This window comes from Ascaphus truei, chromosome 2 (genome assembly GCF_040206685.1).
Source record: "Ascaphus truei isolate aAscTru1 chromosome 2, aAscTru1.hap1, whole genome shotgun sequence".
Lineage (NCBI taxonomy): Eukaryota > Metazoa > Chordata > Amphibia > Anura > Ascaphidae > Ascaphus > Ascaphus truei.
In genome coordinates, this window is record NC_134484.1 from 231,397,202 (window position 1) to 231,418,284 (window position 21,083).

General features: G+C 39.7%; 1 protein-coding gene across 3 annotated transcripts in view; it reads right to left on the reverse strand.

The window, feature by feature from the left end:
* EPB41L4B (erythrocyte membrane protein band 4.1 like 4B) overlaps window positions 1-21,083 on the reverse strand; it is a 472,815-nt gene that overhangs the window by 275,283 nt on the left and 176,449 nt on the right. For all 3 annotated transcript variants that reach the window (XR_012799153.1, XM_075585948.1, XM_075585949.1), the window contains exons 14-15: window positions 5,116-5,149; window positions 1,827-1,888 (exon numbers count right to left, since the gene is read on the reverse strand). Coding sequence is in view for 2 of the 3 variants with exons in the window: in XM_075585948.1 (XP_075442063.1) it covers window positions 1,827-1,888; window positions 5,116-5,149 (96 nt within the window). In the remaining variant the exon portion in view is untranslated. The remainder of the gene's footprint in view (window positions 1-1,826; window positions 1,889-5,115; window positions 5,150-21,083) is intronic.

Genomic DNA, 21,083 nt, shown 5'->3' on the forward strand with positions numbered 1-21,083 from the left:
GACAAAGAAACTAAGTTAAATAGCCTTTGACATTGAACTGGTCTGATACATAGGATGCAGGTAAGCCATTAGTTCAGCATTGCAGACACAAAACATATTCCCATTTACTCAACCTTGCTGTAGTTAATTACATGTAAATGTGTAAAACAAACACCAATGCGCAGTGCGACTTTGTTAGAACAATCAGAGCGAGTTGCCAGAGGGCATCAGCAGAAGTTGTGTTAGCTTGCTGCCTCACACAGAATCCCAAATGACTCTCTTGTCTGGCAACAATTTAACCATTTCACTGGTAAGGAACACACCACCATGAAGTATTGCAGGAAAAAAAGAGTAGTAACAATGAAAAGTATTACAATTAACATTTTCATCTATATCAAAATATATTTCAGACATACCTGCACGGTTAATTTGATGTTACGTGCCAAGCTGGAAATGTTACAAGGCTAATGTGAGCCTTAAGTGTTGAAAATCAATACCCAAATGGCAATTGTGCAAATCTGGTTAATAGGGAGAGGGTGCAATGTATGGCCATCTAAGAGTCTGTATTGCATTGATGTGATGGGAACATGCTAAAATCGGTGTTTCCATCTCAACAATATGTGGTTGTATAATGAAAATACATAATAAAAAAGGGAAACACTTTTCAATGATGTATACTTAAAGTGCTAGAGGAGGAGGAGGAGGGAAGATAGGAAAAAAGGAAATAATATAAACTTTTATTGTGATACAGAAATCAGAGACATGGGGGTTTCTCTTACAATATGAGAGAGAGGGGAGAGAGAGGGATCATTATTACAGACAATATTCCCTAAAAGTATACAGTACTACGCCTGGAGCAATTAATAACTATGTGCCGACTGCCATGGAGCCATGTATTATTTACCCATAAATTCTAAATGATAGATAATTTAATGTAAATCCCTTCTGCAATCATGGGTTACATCTGAAAAAAAACTAGTACTGTATGTTACGTATAACGGTCATAATAGACCAATCAATAGTATCGTAGTAAAAATAGAATATAAAAGGTGTAAATATGTGGTATATATAATGTATATTTAATATAACAATGCTAAAACTACAGACAATGACTGAAAATGCTTAATGACATTGCTAATCAGACTGTACTTCGGTTGAAAAAATATTTGATCTGTAAAAGACTGTGGCAATGCTTTTAAAAAAAAACAAAAAAAAAAAACACAGCAACAAATTTCAAAACTTGGAATAATATTTTTCAGCAATGAATACACCGTGCATATTTGTTAAAGAATAAATCCATGTTTCCTGCGTTTTTACTTATTTGTTAAAAAAAAAATTAAACTGCAGGCTTTCCAAGAATATTGCTGCCCTTAATCACCTGGCATGACTCGAAGGATAATAGGGCATATTCCCAAAAAACTGTTCTGCCATAATACACCATTGGCTCTGGAAGATACCTTACAGCCCATTGACTTGAATGAGATGCAAGGTGTTGAAGGCACATAATGTCAAAAGACTGCTCAGTCCACTAAACAGCTGATGTCCTTGCTGACAAGCCAATCAATAAGAAGATCAATGTGACATACAACATTCTTGTTACGATCTTGCTCAAGCCGTTATCCTCAGAGTTATGCTGGAAAGCTACTCTACTAACTCCAGGTAAGAAACCCCCTGTATTGGGGACAGCAAGTTTAAAAAAAACAAAAAAACAACGAGCATGTAGCTATTAAGTCATAGGGCCCCTGGAATGCAAGCCCCCATGACTTAGTAGCTACGTGACACGGCCCAGAAGGATAACATATTTAAGTGTAAAAATGAAGAACATGTGATAGACAGGAATAACCAACCTTATATTTGGGGATGTGTGAGGATGCCAGTGTTGCTGTTGTATATTTGGATGGTATTGTGGCTAAAAATTACATTGAAGGAAAGCAAGTTAATTGTCATGCCATAAGCAACAGCTTTGCATTGTCAAGAATGAGGTCACTATAATCATCAACATTTGAAACAAAAAAGTTATTTCTTAAGTATTCCCATTTTTGCACAGTGCATAATCTAACCCATTATTGATGGTGGCAGAGCTAAAATATTATGTTACATTATTAAATGCTGCATTAGTAAAAGATGACTGAATACATGACTTGGGTGGTGTTTTGGCATCAGATTTTCGGGGTAATTTATATAAATATAAATACACACACACACACACACACTTTTATTTAACTTGTTTATGTGGTTCATGTTAATGCATGGTGTATTTTTGGAGGTTATTGAACGGTTTTGCTTTTCTTTTTTTATTTCAGTCTCATGGTTATCTGAATAGTCACACTTATTATTTTTAGTTTTCACTGAAGTTTAGAGCGTCAATCTCTGCTGCACGATCTGTAACAGAGTTAAAATCAAGGGGTCCTCCATAGCTGAACCGCGTTGTTTTCGTCTTCCATTATCACAGAGGTGGAGTAATTAAAATTGTCAAGTCCCACCAGTTTTTAGGGTAAGCGGGGGAGGGAGTCTGGGGAAATGTGTCCCGGGCCCAGTGGCCGTATATAAGGAGAATAATATTTATCTTGGTTCTGATGGCCTAGCTGTATAATCTCAGGTGCATTATGGGTTAACTGTCCTTGCTTTTTACTAAAATGTCTACAATGGCTGAAATCATGTCTTAAGTAACTACTGTTTTTTTCAAAATGGATGCCAATATCTGAAACATATCAAGTTCCACAAAAGATATGTGATTTTAGTTTTTGAAAGGCACCAGTGGCCCCCTAGTTCCTTAGCTGTGTTTCCTGAATTCAAACTACAGTATATGCATTTGCTCTCGGGCAAGATTAGTCAGACCCTCGCCCGTGGCATGAGATAAGCGTGGTGGCTTTGCGTGCGGGACCCACGTGAGCACAGAAAGATACAACTTCCAGGAATGGGGGGTCTGTCTACATATGGTACCTTGCTTGCAGTAAGATCCTGAAGTTTATCCGAAGCGAAGTAACCAATAAATTGTATTTGACTAACACCTGGTGTTGGTATGTTCATGTGTACTTGTGAGTGAGATCAACAACCCGATCCTAAGTACTGTTCCTGTCAGTGGAACAATAAGTATTTCCTGTCAGCACACAGTACAAATCAGTTGGGCCAGGACTCTCATTACCGCTGGGCCCAGGATGTCCCCCAGCTGCTGGCCTCCCTCATTGAATGTCCCATGCTGAGCTTCTGATGGTGGCGCGCAGCGGGCCTCTAGGATGCTGGCACGTGCCAGAAAAAGCTGGGCTGAGCTTCCGTCATGCACCGGGCATGAGTGAGAGAGTCCCTGTGCACGCCAGCATCAGAAGCTCGGCATGGGCAGTCCGATAGGGAGGCCCGCAGCTGGGGGACAGCCGGGGCCCAGTGGCAACGAGAGGACCGACAGCCAGGCAAAGCATTTGGACCTGGCCAGAGGCCCAAGACCATCCCAAAGATAAGTCTGTATTTTGTATGTATTTGGGGGGGGGGGGGGGGTTACACATATTTGTGGGGTGCTTTTTTTGTACATTTTTTTAAAATATGTATTTGAGGGTGTTTTTTTCTTATATGTATATGTATTTGGGTGGTGTTTTTTTTTTTTTTTAAATATGTAATTGGGGAGGGGGGGTGGGTTTTTTATTTATACGTATTTGGGAGTGTTTTTTTAAATATGTGTTTTGGGGGTGGGTATGGTTTTATATATGTATTTGGGAGTGGGGGTTATATGTATTTGTGGGGTGGGAGTGTTTTTATATATTGGGGGGTGGGGACTTTTTGTATGTATTTGGGGGGTGGGAAAGTTTTTTGAATTTGGGGGTGGGGTTTTTGGTATGTATTTTGTGGAGGTGATTGTGTGGGGGAGGGAATGAGTGAGAGCAGGGAGGATTGAATGAGTGGGGTAATTGACAGAGGGAGGCGAGAGGGGTGTAAGAGGGGGGAGGTAGTGAGTGAGGGAATAAGAATGAGATTCAGGGGAGAGAAATACATGATGCGAGGCAAAAGATTGACAGTGTGGTAACTGATGGAAGGGGGAGTGAGGGGGCGAGTGAGAAAGAGAGGGAGTGAGATAGAGGGGAGAGAAATACATGGAAAGAGGGGGGGATAGAGGGAGTCTTGCGAAATGTAAAATGGGGGGCTCGCAAGACCGCCAACACAGGCTTGGGGTGGGGGGGGGGGTTGTAAGTTTAGTCCTGGGCCCTGATAACTAGCAACAAGAATACATGTCAGGGACCATGGTCTGTTCTGGTTGTAGGTAAAACAGATGGTACGGTCCCTGATTTAACAGAGCTCTGTGGATCTAGCAGTAAGAGCATTAAGTTGCGCTTATAGTGCTGGCTACGGATGACTTCACCTGTCTCCGTAGCCATTGCGAAAGTTGTAATCTGTTTTGGAGATGTCTCTGGCTACAAGGGGAGTGACGTCAGGCAGGGGGGAAGGCAGAGGGCGGAGACAAAAGCAAGGGGGAAGACAGAAACGGAGAGGAGTTGTAATTTCAGTTTGTATGCTGAATTTACTTTACTTTTACTTTAAATTACGGAGAATTTACTATTTTAAAGTTGTTAATATAGTGCGTTTCACTTGACAGACACACAATCAAACACACACACACACACACACACACTTCATCAGAAACTATCTGATTGGTTTATAGCCTGTCACATGGTGAGACCGCTGCTATAAAAATCAAATTCTACTGACTACAGAGATTTAGGTCGCTCCGTCATGCCTACTATAAGCGTATGCGACAGATTCAATGAATTTGTTTTGACACAACGTCGCGTCACCGTCACTATAAGCACAGCCTTACATTTGTTCTAATGCCATTTCTTTTTCTGAAGCATTCTGACTTGTGACATACTGTACAGGTGTGCTAGTGGTGGAATAGTTTAGTGTGATACTCTGTCCTTTTTTCAATTATGCTGCACATATTCTGCGTATCGATTTAGACAACAACATACTGTACATCACAAGCAACCATACCTCTATGTAATTATTCAACTTAAAGAAACAAATAGCACTCCCTGACAGAAAAACTGGAAGGAATGTATGTATAGCAATAATGACGTTAATGTAACAAACAACAATTTAACTTGGCTACACATATAAACAAAACCATTTGGTTTCAAACGGACAAGTTACCTGATAGTTCTGCATGTCTGGATTATTCTTAGCACTGGAAACAGACAAAAAAGGAATAGTTTAGTTATTTATACAGCTACATAGAGATACATTTGTTTGCTTTACTGAAAACAATCTGTAGCTAAATATACTATTTTTTCAAAACAACATGTTTTCTCATTTTATTTCAGATATAATGTTCAACCATAATTGTGTGGGTATAGAGTGTTCAAGGTTTTTAGTACCAAAGTACTGAAGCTTTGAAGTTCACAGGGTTCTTCTTAAGACACAGACATGGTTCAATAAGAACACTGCTGTTTAGAAGCTTGTGGTACCTTTTATTCAACCAATAAAATCCACCCTTTTTGCATTTGTCTTATTGTTTTCTCACATAAAATAGGGGATCAATATGATCATTCGATTACCAAACCTTTGTGATTTTCCAAAACACGAGGGAATCCGAATCTTCATTTTGCAATTTCATCATTTTGAATACCACATATGGTATTATAATCACGTGTGGTTTTTCAAAGTATAACATTAATCTACCTTAAAACACTTCTATCATTAAAAGCGCAAATCATGTGCTTTTTAACACTATTTGAAGCAGGGTGTCTCCGGAGCGGAATTCCATTCATTTCAGCTCTAGATATCCCATGTTTCCCAAGATACAGACTTCTAAAAGTCTTACATTTAAAGCTCCTGCTTCACGAAGGCCAATAGGAAGCCAACCCTAATGTCACAGCTTCCTAGTGGCCCCGCAGGGAGCTTTGGAACTTCACGATTATGTGATCCCTGCTAGTCTAGCAGAGTGGCTACTGGCACGCCCTAAGGAGGTATCTCCGGAAGCAGGGGGTCCCCAGAGTTGAAATGAATGGGGTTCAGCTTCAGAGATCCCCTACTTCAATCCTATGTTTAAAAATAAATAAAATCACCCTCTTAAATTGCCTCTTTAAAGGCAGGTTTTTTTTTTTTTTTTTTTTTTTGAAGAGCATTAAAGTAATGAATATTTAAAAAAGGAGGAAAGAGGGGGCCTCCATTAGACCTATTTTAAGGATGTACAGTATTGATGGTACTGGAAGTTTGAGGCACTGTATTACAGCCAGTGTCATTTCACATAACTGAAAAAAGATACAATATACCTAAATCATTTAGCAGCACAAATACCTCCAACACTGTTGATACAGAACTGTTCTAGAACCCGAGTCTCAAATACAAACTATATATTCAAATTACATTCTTTTCAAAGACTTTTTCTTGCGTTCACCAACTGGTCTCTCACATTAAGAGATATCCAAATTGTGAAGGGAGCGATATTCAGGAACACCCCAAAAAAAGAGAAACACAATACTAGTGTAATAAATTCACACAATGATGTCTTATTAAAATCTTGGCTCGTATGAATCTTCTACTTACAAGAAGTAAGTGAAGAGTCAGCGTTTAGCAGGATAATGGTGAATCAGCATTGATCAGAAAAGCAGGATTGGATACGTTCTTGTTCATAGTTGTGGTCATGTAAAAAATATCAAGGGAAGACCATAGTGTGGACCAATTGGCACAGGTTTATAAAGTAAAAAACATAAGAAATGTACTCACAATATGTACATCAAGTGTAGACACATAAAGGTATCTTTTGCGGCGGGGTGAGAGTCTGGTCTTTCGGTTTGAAACCTCCTCGATCTGTCCGTGGTAACCGGCGTCTGACGTCACATCCTTCTGAGACGGACTGCTTCCGGTACAGCGGAGGACAGGAGCGGATGGTATGCAGATGGTAGGCGGCACGAAAAAACTCTTCACCACGATCTTTAAGCAGGAACGGTCGCATGCGGTGTACAGGCTTAGTTCTACGCGTTTCGCTGATCTCACAGTCAGCTTCCTCAGGAGCAATATGGCATCCCCTATGGGTCTATAGCTTATATAGTATGTACAATTAACAATTAATTGGCAAATTAATCACAGGTTCTCTCTTAAAGGAGTACATAACCATGTGGTTCAAAATCAGACAGACATTTTAAGGTTTTATTAATAATTCAAAATACATATATATAAAAGTATTTATAAACAATCTAAAATATAATAGTATAATAGTAAAAAAAAACTTTATGTTAAAAAACATTTTACTAAAAAGCTTAAAAAAGATAAGCAGATACTCGTTGTGTAGTTCACATTGCTCCTGAGGAAGCTGACTGTGAGATCAGCGAAACGCGTAGAGCTAAGCCTGTACACCGCATGCGACCGTTCCTGCTTAAAGATCGTGGTGAAGAGTTTTTTCGTGCCGCCTACCATCTGCATACCATCCGCTCCTGTCCTCCGCTGTACCGGAAGCAGTCCGTCTCAGAAGGATGTGACGTCAGACGCCGGTTACCACGGACAGATCGAGGAGGTTTCAAACCGAAAGACCAGACTCTCACCCCGCCGCAAAAGATACCTTTATTGTTCTACACTTGATGTACATATTGTGAGTACATTTCTTATGTTTTTTACTTTATAAAGCTGTGCCAATTGGTCCACACTATGGTCTTCCCTTGATATTTTTTACATGACCACAACTATGAACAAGAACGTATCCAATCCTGCTTTCCTGATCAATGCTGATTCACCATTATCCTGCTAAATGCTGACTCTTCACTTACTTCTTGTAAGTAGAAGATTCATACGAGCCAAGATTTTAATAAGACATCATTGTGTGAATTTATTACACTATTATTGTGTTTCTCTTTTTTTGGGGTGTTCCTGAATATCGCTCCCTTCACAATTTGGATATCTACTACTGCTTATGAGGGAATTCGTACAAACTTCCCTGTGAAGGTTGAGAAGAATTTTCGGAACATCTTACATATTTTTGTGTGTATTCACTATACTGTGTCTTAGCGTCTTCTAAATCACTTGGGTTAACTCTCACATTAAGAGTCATACATAGGAGCCCGGACTGTTTTACAGCAGAAAGATGCTGTACACAGAGGAAAACCCTGAAGATCATTACTTTGTATTATCATCATAATATTCATAACGCTCCAACATATCCCACTGTGCGATACTGTGGGGAAACAGATCCATCAAGTACAATGGCATATAAATAAGACCAAAAGCAAAACGGGTAGGAAAAGTATCAAGGGCCCTGCCTTTGAGAGCTTACACTTGATGCTGATTTCGCTTGATTATTTTACTGATATACAGACCTTTCTTGATGCAGAAAAACACGCAACATTATTACATTAGGGTGTAGCCTGCCTTTAAATGCCAGTTAGCCAATCAATATGTGTGCTGACAGAAAAGGTTCTTCATCTGCTCTTCAATATGGCTCTAATTTCAGATGCTTTCTCAAAGTACACATTCATTATAATTGCATCGAAGTGTTATGTTGCTACAGGCATAATGCCACGGTACACGTTCTAACAGTTATATTCATTTTGCGCAACCAAAAAATAAATGTTTCTGCTTATAAACAAATTGACCATGTAGGTTCTGAAAACAATATTAACCCTTCGTGGCAAAAAAAAGGCCATTTTCACACTGGACAGCCATGGCACTTTTGCATACACGCGTGTTAAATGCGGTTATCTCCATAAGTGCCAAAGTGGAAAGTTTTAATTAATTCAGGGCCATATTTATTAAGCGGTGCTACAGTACACATGCAACTCCTTAAGTTCCATTAATGTGTCTACATATCTTGGGCTGAAATGTATCTAATGACATAGCACTGTTTAGTCGATATCGCCCTCACTCTTTATCCAAATATTATGAAACTCATAATATACATTTAGAAGAAATAAATAAAAAATAATCCGAGAAGGTCTGTATCACAGATAGGAAAGACTGAGTACAAAGGTTTAAAGCTATAACAAGTTCATGCTCACGGCTTGGTTCATGATATTCTCTTTATTCATACTTGCCTACATTTTATAACCTATAACGAAATCATTATAATCTTCAGATGTCCTGCAAGCGATTACAATAGCTTTGAATTAATTAGATGTCTATTAATTGAATATCAAAACCTACAAGGAATGGAGACTTACAGTACTATTTACACACTGGTTTTACATTTGAGTCCGTGAGAACAGTTATACAGTAGTGTTAACGTGAGACCTAAAAAACACCACCATGGGCTGTGAAGACAACTTTTACAGTTTGTCCATTGCAGCCTCAGGAACTGCAGGAACAGGCCAGAGTGGCTTGTTAGTTGCTTGCTCCAGCACATTGTGCCCACTGAGAAACTAAACTGTGGACGCACTGCTATAAGCAAATCATTGTATTGTATGCCTTTATTTATATAGCGCCATTAATGTACATAGCGATTCACAGTAGTAGTACATGTGACAATCATATAAATAATATAAATAGCGGGTCATGGGAATAAGTGCTTCAGACATAAATGTAACATTTAGGAAGAGGAGTCCCTGTTCTGAGGTGCTGACCATCTAATTGGTAGGTAGGAGGAACGTGCAGAGACAGTGGGAGGGCATATTGGTAAGTGCTTTTGCAGGGGGCCAAGCTTTATGTATCATGTGTCTAGTAGTATCTACGGTGCTACTCGTATGCTTCTTTAAGCAAGTATGTCTTAAGGTGGGTCTTAAAGGTGGATAGAGAGGGTGCATGTCAGGTATTGAAGGGAAGGGCATTCCAGAGGGTGGGGCAGTCAGTGAGAAAGGTTTAAGACGGGAGAGGGTTTTAGATACAAAGCGGGTAGAGAGAAGACATCCTTGAGCAGAACGCAAGATGGTGCATAGCGAGAAATTAGGGCTGAGATGTAAGGAGGAGCAGAAGATTGTAAAGTTTTAAAAGTGAGGAGGAGAATTGAGTGTGAGATGCGGGATTTGACAGGAAGCCAGGAGAGTGATTTCAGCAGGGGAGACGCTGATACAGATTTAGGAAAAAGTAGAGTGATTCTGGCAGCAGTATTTAGGATAGATTGTAGGGGAGACAGGCGAGAGGCAGGAAGGCCGGACAGCAGGAGTTTACAGTAATCGAGACGGGAGAGAATGAGGGTCTGAGACAGAGTTTTAGCAGTCAAGCAACAGAGGAAAGGGCGTATCTTTGTAATATTGCGGAGGGAAAAAGCGGTTTTAGAGACGTTTTGAATGCGAGAGGAGAATGTGAGAGGAGTAGAATGTGACCCCCAGGCAGCGTGCTTGGGCTACTGGGTGAATTATGGTACTTCCAACAGTAATGTGGAAGGAGGTAGTAAGGCCAGGTTTGGGAGGAAGTAGGAGGAGCTCTGTTTTTGTCATGTTAAGTTTAAGGTGGCGGAGGGCCATCCAGGATGATATAGCAGAGAGACATTCAGAAACTTTGGTCTGTACAGCAGGTTTAAGGTCAGGGGTTGAAAAGTAAATTTGTGTCTCGTCAGCATAGAGGTAATATTTAAACCCAAGGGATGTGATTAGGTCACCTAGAGAAAGTGTGTACAAAGAAAGTAGAAGAGATCCCAGGACAAAACCCTGCGGCACCCCCACAGAGAGATCTATGGAGGAGGTGTTAGCAGAAGAGACACTAAAAGTACGATGGGAGAGGTAATGGGAGATCCAGGATAGAGCTCTGTTACGAATACCAAGAGTGTGGAGAATGTGGAGGAGAAGAGGGTGGTCCACGGTGTCAGGTGCTGCAGAGAGGTCGAGTAATATAAGCAGACTGTAGTGACCTCTGTCTTTGGCAGCATGGAGGTCATTAGTTATTTTAGTGAGGGCTGTTTCAGTCGAGTGAGCAGTGCGGAAGCCAGATTGTAGAGGGCCTAGGAGAGAATGGGTGTTTAGAAAGTGGAGCAAGTGGGAGAATACAAGACGTTCAAGGACTATAGAGGCAAAAGGCAGGAGGGAGATAGATCGATAGTTAGAAAGACAGGTAGGGTCAACCTTGCTGTTTTTGAGTAATGGTATAACGATTGCATGCTTGAAGGAGGAGGGAAAGGTACCAGAGTAGAGGGAAGTGTTAAATATGTGTGTGAGCGAAGGGGTTATAGTAGGAACAAGATGTTTTAGGAGATGGGAGGGAATGGGGTCGAGGGCATGGGGTAGAGGGAGAAGAGGAGATCAGCAGTGACAAATCCTCTGTGACAGTGGAAAAAGAGTCAAGGAAGGCAGGTGGAGAGTTAGGAAGCGTTGTAGGATGGAAGGAGGAAACAGAGGGGATGTTCTGACGAATGGATTTCACCTTTTCCTTGAAATAGTCAGCAAAGTCCTGAGGTGAAATGGAGGAAGAAGAAGTGGCAGCTGGGGGTGGTTTGAGTAGAGAGTCAAAGACAGAGAAGAGTCGGCCTGAGTTCGATTTGTGAGTGTTGATTAGTGAAGTAAAGTAGGTTTGTTTAGCCTGAGAGAGGGCAGACTTGAAACATGATAGCATAAATTTGTAGGGAAGGAAGTCTGCGAGAGTTTGAGATTTCCTCCAGAGGCGTTCAGAGGAACGAGTGGAGGAGTGCAGCATGCGTGTGTGGCAATTTAGCCAGGGTCTGGGGTTAGAAGGGCGAGGACGGCAGAGAGAAAGCGGGGCATGTATATCAAGAGAGGAGGATAAGGCAGAGTTGTAGTTCTTGACGAGGTGGTCGGGGTCTGGAGCAGAACTGAGAGAGGAGAGTGAGGAGCGTAAAGAGGAATCAAAGGCTGGTAGGTTAATAGAGCGTATAGATGGTCATTGTATCACTTATATCTGTATTTTCTTTGGTCGGTCAAATTACTAATAACTGTTATTTCGTTTATTTTTTTTGTTTGTTTTTTGTAAAATCAGCCAAGATTACTGAATCTTTATCCAGCTTATCATCACGGCATTTTAGGTCAGCCCAGGATCTTGAAGACTGCATTGACAGTAGAGATACAGGATTAATGGAGAAACAAATGCATTGGGATCACTTTTAGAAACCAAGGACTGGACTCAATTCATGAGGATTACCAACGTTCAAACAAGGGAAATATGGACACTCACAGTGATGTCCCAGCCAAACAGTTAAAAACACAGAAGAGTGGTCCCTAAATCTGAGACTTTGTGTATTAACTTTCCTACTTTGGGAGATTCAATACAAATTTTAGACAGTCCTGCTAAATTTGGAACAGCTGATAACACTGCCAGGCAGTAGTTAGACAATAGCAAGTACTGTAACAAAAGATAACATGTTGGCTTACTAGGAACGTGAGAAAGTGTCTGTTTTCATCTTCCATTGACTTACAATTAAAGTAACTTTTTCTTTATTAGAGAAAGTAAAAAATAAATGTAATTGTTGGCCACTAATCATGGCGTTTCCATGATATAAAGTAAAGGTTGGGCAGCTGTGCTGCAGACATATCCCAGGTCCCAGGACTAGAGTTTCAGCCGGGCCCCTGCCACCCACCCCCCCTCATTATATGACGGACTTGCAAGCTGCCCCCCTTTCAAATCTCATGAGCCCCCTCCTCTATCCCCCCTCACACCCCATGTATTCCTTTTTTCTCCCCCTCCCCCCGTCAGTCTCAATCTTTTTCCCCCTCTTCTTTACCTCCTCTCACTCCCACACCTCCATCTCCATCCCCTATCTCCTCTCACACTCTACACCTCCTCTCTGCGATCACTTAATTACCCCCTCACACTCATTCCCCCCAATACCCATATAATCTCCCCCACATAAAAAATACAATACCCCCACACACATACACACACACACACACACCTTTGTGGTAATCTGAAGTCTCTGGTGCCCCGGCTCTCCCCAGTGGGATAGGCACCAGGTCAGGCGCAGAGGGCCCCCAGCAGCTTGGGAGAGCACAGACGATGGGCCTGGCCCAACTTCCAACGCCGGACAACCTGTCTCACCGCAACCACCAAGCCTGGAACACTTGTCTGACTCTTCACAATCCCACCCCCCTCCCCCCCTTGCAGGTTTCCCTGTTGGGCAATATACTGTACAGTAGTAGCATGAAATGAAAAAGACACAGAATTTGTTTTTGTGCTATTAAGACCCTGAATAATAATATAACGTTTCTAAGAATGAGGTGTAAGTGTGTGTATTATACACACACACACACACACACACACACACACACACACACGACAGGAGGGGGTAACCAGACTATACAATACAGGTTAAGCCCATCTGGTTACCCCTGAAACAGTGGTGTCCCTGGCAGCTACATATAACCATTAAGCAGGGGCAAGGCAACATAACAAGCAAAAGTTAAAGTGTCTATTCACAACAGAGAAAAGAATCCCAAGTATAAGCACACAACCTCTACTAATAAATAATGTCAAAAACTTGTATTAATCAATATTGTAAACGGAGAGAAAATCTTAAAATATATTAATTTAAAAACCTAGAGAACGCCAAGTAGCAGACTGGGTCATAATAAAGGTCACTGAATGAAAGATAAATCTCTAAATCCCATTAATGTATCTATATTGTTGAAGGTGATACAGATCTATTTTATTCTCATTTTAGAACATAGCGGTCACTGCGAGAGCTTCTAGCCAAGAAGAGGACCAGGTGGATATCCCGGACAGGGTAAGCGTTTTTGAAACAGGCACCTTGCACCTATTTTAGCCTAGTTTTCACCACCAGAGCTTCAGCAAGTATGTTTTTCGTCTGTATTTTGTGTATTCATTGTGTGCACGTGGTTTACCCCAATAAACTACATTTTATACTATATACAGTACTACTGTGTTTTGCCTAGTGAATGATCCCAGTATAAAAGTGTTAAAAGTCCTGGACTCCTCTATATACAAACATACATACACACGCGTTTATATATATATATATATATATATATATATATATATATATATATAAAAAAATATATATATTATATATATATATAATAAAAAAATAAATAGAGGATACTGTTCTGTGGCTAACGAAATGCTTTTAGCGTTTAGCGTTAGCCACAGAACGGTATCATCTATTTATTTTTTGATTATTGAAGCTCGGCTAACACGGTACTGATACATATATATATATATATATATATATATATATATATATATATATATATATATATATATATATATATATATATATATATATATATATATATATATATATATTTAGTGGTTGACAAATCACCAAAAAATCTACTCGCCACACAAAAAAAATCTACTCTCCACCTAGTACCAAACGTGTGCTGCTTGGGCCGCCCGGGGCGAGCAAATGTATAGGTTTGTCGAAATATATATATATATATATATATATATATAGTCTGTTCACACATGCCTGAATACACATTTTATTCCCTGGAAGTGAGTGCTGTCTCTTATTTGCCTGACGCAAGGATGGTAATATGTTTGTTTTATATATATATATATATATATATATATATATATATATATATATATATATATATATATATATATATATATATATATATATATATATATATATATACCGTGGTCGACAAATCACCAAAAAATGTACTCGCCGAACAAAAAAAATCTACTCGCCACCTAGTTCCAAACGTGTGCTGCTTGGGCCAATAGGAGCTCGCCACGATGTTAAATCCACTCGCCCGGGGCGAGCAAATGTATAGGTTTGTCGAACACTGTATATATATATATATATATATATATATATATATATATATATATATATATATATATATATATATATATATATATACATATATATACATATATATATATACACACACACATACACATACACATATATACAGTGTTCGACAAACCTATACATTTGCTCGCCCCGGGCGAGTGGATTTAACATCGTGGCGAGCTCCTATTGGCCCAAGCAGCACACGTTTGGTACTAGGTGGCGAGTAGATTTTTTTTGTGTGGCAAGTAGATTTTTTGGTGATTTGTCAACCACTGCACATATACATACATACACAGTTTCAATTATTAATAATCAGAGGATGCGACATTTGAAATCATTTTCATATATGTACAGTAACAGCCATTTTGTATGGCACCTTCAAAGTAATCATTAAGACACACAGTTTCATTAAAAGTCACACACTAGCCGACGGAGATGCAGTACATGCCTTAAACCGTCAAAGTGAGCAATTAACAACCTGTTCTGTATTTCAATGTATGACTTATGACTTAAGTATGCACAGGGGTCCACTTTAAATACACTACGCAAATAAATTGCATCAGTGTTGATTTGCGAGCAATTCTATTCTGATTTACAAGAAAGCATTACATTTAAAAACAGTAACACACTATACCATACAGGGATGTGAATATAAGACCCAAATATTTTAAAGCTCTGTTCTGAAGAGAAAAATATTTTCCTCTATCTTGCCCTTGATAATTAATATGATGCAGTAGACGGTATACCTCAATGCACTACACACAACTAATATTTAAATAATTAAGCTGCATTGTAAAAACTTCTGTAAAACAGCAGGCTCATTAGAGTCACCACCAGTATGGCCCTGAGCCCATCCATAGTCATACATATGAATATCTAGATGCAGAATCATGCCTATGTTCGAGGTCAAAATGGCCACTAGGATGAGCAGGAAAGATATGGCAGGATTCTTACAAGGAAAACGTTTTCGATTTCAAGCACATAAAAATAATATTCTTTGTGGATCAGATGGAGTGGCAGAAATGTAGGAAAATGCCATGTCCACTTCTAGTTCGGTTCCCTTTTTTTATTCCCCAAACATTTTTATTAGGCAAAAGTAGTAAGACAACAGCCCATAGTTTATACATAGCCTAATACATGTTTTTTTTTCAATAATACAAGGAAGACAGAAAAGAACATCGCCGTATACGGTGAAGCCTCGACCATAGAGTGGACCTCGACTGATAAGGGAGGATGAAGGGGGGGGGGGTAATGAAAAACTTTCGATCTTTATCAACTGGACTTATGGAACTCGAGGATGGGGGTAATTAAGGGGTCAGTCGAGGAGGGAAGAGAAAGAAGAAAAGGAAAAAAGGGGGAGATGGGAGAGACAAGTGGGGGGGGGAGGGAGATTGTGTGGCTGCCACTCGCTCCAGCCGCCGGATGCCGACATCCACTATACAGTGGTCAGATCTACCAGGTTTAGCCAGTCCCAAAAAGGGGGTAGTCTATGGGTTCAAATTAATGTCTCAGCCACGGGTCCAAGGTTTTATGGAACTCAAAGGTGGATTGCTTTAGGAAAGCTGTCAATCTTTCCATCTGCATGACCTCGTTGATCCTCTTTTTTATGGTTTGTTTGGAGGTAGGGGACACTTTCCTCCAGGAGGCCGCCATGGCGCATCTTGCCGTTGTGAGAATGAAGGAGATTAATTTCCTTACAGGCCGGTCAATTTCCTCAATTCCTCAATAAGTAGGTCAGTGGATCAATAGGTACGGTGAGATCCGTTTTCTTTTATAAGAATTTGTACAGCAAGCCAATATTTCTGAATTTCTGGACATGACCACCAGATGTGGGCTATGTCTCCTCTTTGTCCACAGCCTCTCCAGCATAAATCGGAGGCTAGGGGGATGATTTGTTTTAATCTCACTGGGGTAAGATACCAGTGAAATATTATCTTATAAATATTTTCTTTTGTTGTGGTACATATGAAAGTCCTTGCAGCTAAGTCCCATATATCTTCCCAATCCTCTCAGTCTATATCTATATTCAAATCTGCTGCCCATTTGAGCATATACTCAAGATCAGGCAAATTCAGGCAAATTCGCTATCATCTCCATTCCAGCGTATATTTTGGTGTTTCAACACAGCATCTCCAAATTTGCGTGAGGGGGAAATTCTAATATTGGGTATTTTTTGTAGAAAATATCTGATTTGGAGATATTTAAACATGTCCAATTCTGGCGCTGCATATTTGGTTCGTTAATCCTGAAAGCTCAAGAGCTTCCCCTCGCTCAATAGGTCAGGGGCTCAATTGTCAGAGCAAAGAGAAGGGGGGACAGGGGACACCCCTGTTTAGTACCATTCTTAATTTCGATCCTATCTAGGGTACCGCCCGGTAGTTTAACCACGGCTGATGGGTTGCGGTATATCACACGGACCCCTTCCAAAAAGGAGTCTTTGAATCCAAATTTCTGCAGCGTAGTATCTAGAAATTGCCAATCGATTCTATCAAACGCCTTCTCTGCGTCTAAGCTTAATAAAATCGCCTTGGTGCCCGTAAGGTGGACATGGTCAACCAAATTTATTATCTTTCAAGTATTGTCTTACGCTTGTCTGCCAGATATAAAACCCACCTGGTCAATATTTATTAATCTAGGTAAAATGGTGTTCAACCTATTCACCAAGATCTTGCTGTACAATTTGAGATCGTTGTTTAGGAGAGAAATTGGTCAGTGACAACCACATCGCATCGGGTCTCTCCCTTCCTTATGAATAATGGCAAGGTTAGCCATAGACATTGATGACGAGATTGAATTCCCCTCCATAAAAAAAGTTAAACACACTCAGCAGGTGGGTGGCCAATGTGGGCAGAAATCTCTTATAATAGACATTGGTAAAGCCATCGGGGCCCGGAGCTTGGGAGATCTTTAATGTTTAACAGCGTCTGCCAATTCTTTTTGTGTTATTTTAGCGTTTAAGGTCAATTTTTCCTCATCTGTTAATGATGGGAGGTGGCAGTTATCTAAATAATCTGCGATTGATTCTGATGCTGAGATCTGTGGATCTTCATTCTGGGCTCTTAAGTTATAGAATTTAGTAAATTCTTCCGCAATTTTTTTATCATTATAAATTATCTCACCAGCCCTATTTTGATTGCGGTTATTTGGGATCTTTTCTGAATTCCCCTTGGCTTGCTAGGTAGAAGTCTATCAGCCTTGTTGCACTTTTCTTAGAACTGCTAGTTAGTCCACTTAAGGGCTTTCTCTACATCTTTCAGCTGGATCTGCTTTAACTCATTCCTGGTAGCGGTCAGAGTTTTGTATGTTTTCTTGGATGGGTTGGCTTTGTGTAGCTGTTCTAATTGTATTACCTTATTCGTCAAATCTTTGTGCAATTTTAATTTAACTTGTTTCCTGTGGGAAGCAATAGAGATAAAGTTACCACTGATTGCGGCCTTATGGGCTTCCCATAGAATCGCCAGAGATGTAACAGAACCTGAGTTAAGGGTAAAATAGTCGGTAAGGGTTTTTTTGATTTCCCTCTCAATTTCTGGGTGATTTAGTAAAGAGTCATTTAACCTCCAGTGAAATGAGTTTGATTTCACAAATGGTACAGAGAGGGGTAAAGTAATAGGTGCGTGGTCAGACCAGGAGATGGGTCCAATGTCTGACTTTATAGAGGCCTCTAGAACATTCTTAGTTACCAAGAAATAGTCTATGCGCAAGTAGGACTGGTGAGGAGCGGAGAAGAAAGTATAGTCTCTTTGGCCCTGATGCTGTGATCTCCAAGCGTCTACCAGTGAGAAATCCCTGGTTACTTCCCTGAATTTTTTCCCCAATTTTGGAGCGAGTGTCGCGTGTGATCGGCTCGGGGGGGGACGATTTCTCCTCGTTAGTGTTGAGGACCATATTCAAATTTCCACCTACAATCATTAAAGTAAGATACGTGGGTTCAAGAGCATCTAAAACTTTTCTTAGAAAATCCGTCTGGTTTTCATTTGGCGCACATAGATTGATCAAAGCGACCGCTTCCCCAGAGAGCGAACCATATACCACCAGAAATTTACCCCCTTGGTCCGTGGTCGTCTTTTCCACATTGAATAGGACCCCTTGACGGATTAGAATAGCAACTCCTCTTTTTTACTACTAAATGATGAGTAAAATCCCATTTGGAAGACACTTCTAAATGTATTAGGTGAATCCTGGGCTACAAAGTGTGTCCCTGGAGAAATATTGGAAGTGAAAAAGGAATATCTCTCTAGCGCCTATAATATACTATATATATATATAAATGACATACTGTAGCATGGGGAATTAATTTTAAATATATAAATAGATGAATAATAAGTATACAACCAGGACTGGCAGATGTATCAGGATCCAGAATATGATCCAAGGAGTGGATTTTTATGTATTTTTGGTATTATATAAAAAAACAGGTATTTTAGGATGTTGATTATATAAAAACTCAGATTCTTGTTTTGTTTTAGACTAAATGATTTCCTTTTGCATATTGTCCATTTTGATTTTGGTTTCTAAAGCCGGTAGTTCACTGTGATTTTTAAATACTTCAAATTGCTCCTTCATCTCATTAATCTCACCATGAAGTCAAGGGATGCCTTTCGTTTTGAAATCAGCAAACGCATGAGCTCAAAGGATAAATTATCCAAAATGCGGTTCCACTCGAGGGTATAATGTTTTATAATACATTTTTTCCTTTTTTTCAATTACATGTACACATATTTATAGTCATCTTTGTTATGTGTATCATTAGCACACATTGTTATGTAGTTGCTGTTTGTTTTATGTTTGTTGTCTTGTTTTTTCTGGAAGCGGATTTGTCAATACAGTTTTGATTTAGTCACTACCGCGTATGCACGGAACTTAATTCAGGTGTGCTGCATCTTCCAATTATGGACGTATTTAAAAATGGACACACTGAGTTATCACCCATATACCCCTGATGAAGAAAGCGTGTCTTTCGAAACGTGTAGGGTGGTCCCGCTGACTTTGCTGCTTACACTCTCCTGGGCCGGTCTTGCTTCTCCACGGCGAATCTGCTGACGCGGTTTGCGATCCCGAAACAGGCTTTGGCGTTCCATCTGGCCCTGCGAGAGAAGGAGGTCTGTTCATGTCCTCCCTCTCACAGTAGGAACTGATCTGGAGGTTTTACCATTGAAGGCCTGTATATCACAGTGACTCTTCACCCGGATACCACTTGCCAGGAACTGAGACGCCATCTAAACCGAGTACAGTAGATGAGCCTGGAGCATCTGTGCCACACTTGAGAGGGGATACTCTCTGATTTATCCACTGCCTACTACCACTTCCCTTCTGGTAAGTGGGCATTTCATCTACAGCAGTGGAGTCATTTTTGGGACTAATTCCATTGGGAGACCATTATATACTATTTTTAGTGTTATACTATGTTTAGTGTTTTTTAAATAAATATATTTGATATATTGCAGTTCACCTGTTGTACGTTCTAGCTTCCAGTAGAACATTATTGTCTGTTTTGTTTTCTGTTATTATTTTCAGTTTTGCAGTATTATGCTGTGTATTTTGTTTGTTTTATATTCCATGTGTATGAATTCATCACTCCTTGGATCATATCCTGGATCCTGATACATCTGCCAGTCCTGGTTGTATACTTATTATTCATCTATTTAAAATTAAATCCCCATGCTATGTCATTTATATACTGTATAGTATATTATAGGAGCTAGAGAGATATTCCTTTTTCACTTCCAACACTTTTCTCTGACCAGGTGGTCAGAGTCTTATCTCAGGCAGCCACCTCTTATTCCCTCGCACGTTGAATATTAGGTTTAGTTTTACACCTATTAGGGTGGATACACACACATATATAGTTTATTATTTAATTGTATTATTTATAGATTTTGCGCTACCTATTTGTTTTGTTTCCTGGAGAAATACAATATCCCCCCCTGATCTTTTCAGCTCCTACAGGGTTAGTCTCCTCTTTATATTGTTCTGGAGACCCTTCACGTTTAGGGATTCTATTTTAATTAAGGGTTGGTTAGCCATGAGATCTATGGCGGGCATAAGGCCTAAGTTCGGTTTCCTTTTATTCAAATGATGAAGTTAAAATACACTGTTTGCTTTTTTTTTTTATTATTATTTCGCTATCAAGTGCTTGTTCCCCCTTTCATTTCTATGCAGCAGACGTCTACATACGTTATATATATACACAATATATATATATATATATATATATATATATATATATATATATATAAATATATATAAATATATATAGATCAAAAAAATAAAGAAAAGCTCCCTATATGCCGCACAAGAGATCACCTATACCTGTGTTAAAACTTACTATTTATTAATAAACAATTAAAATGTGTTTATTGCAGCAATAATGTGAACCAAAGTAATTAAAATTATTAAATTAAAAACGGAGAGGTTAACTGTGTACCCAATAGAAACTGACAGTGTAGGTCAAAACCACTATTATCAATTAGAGTGTCCCACAACT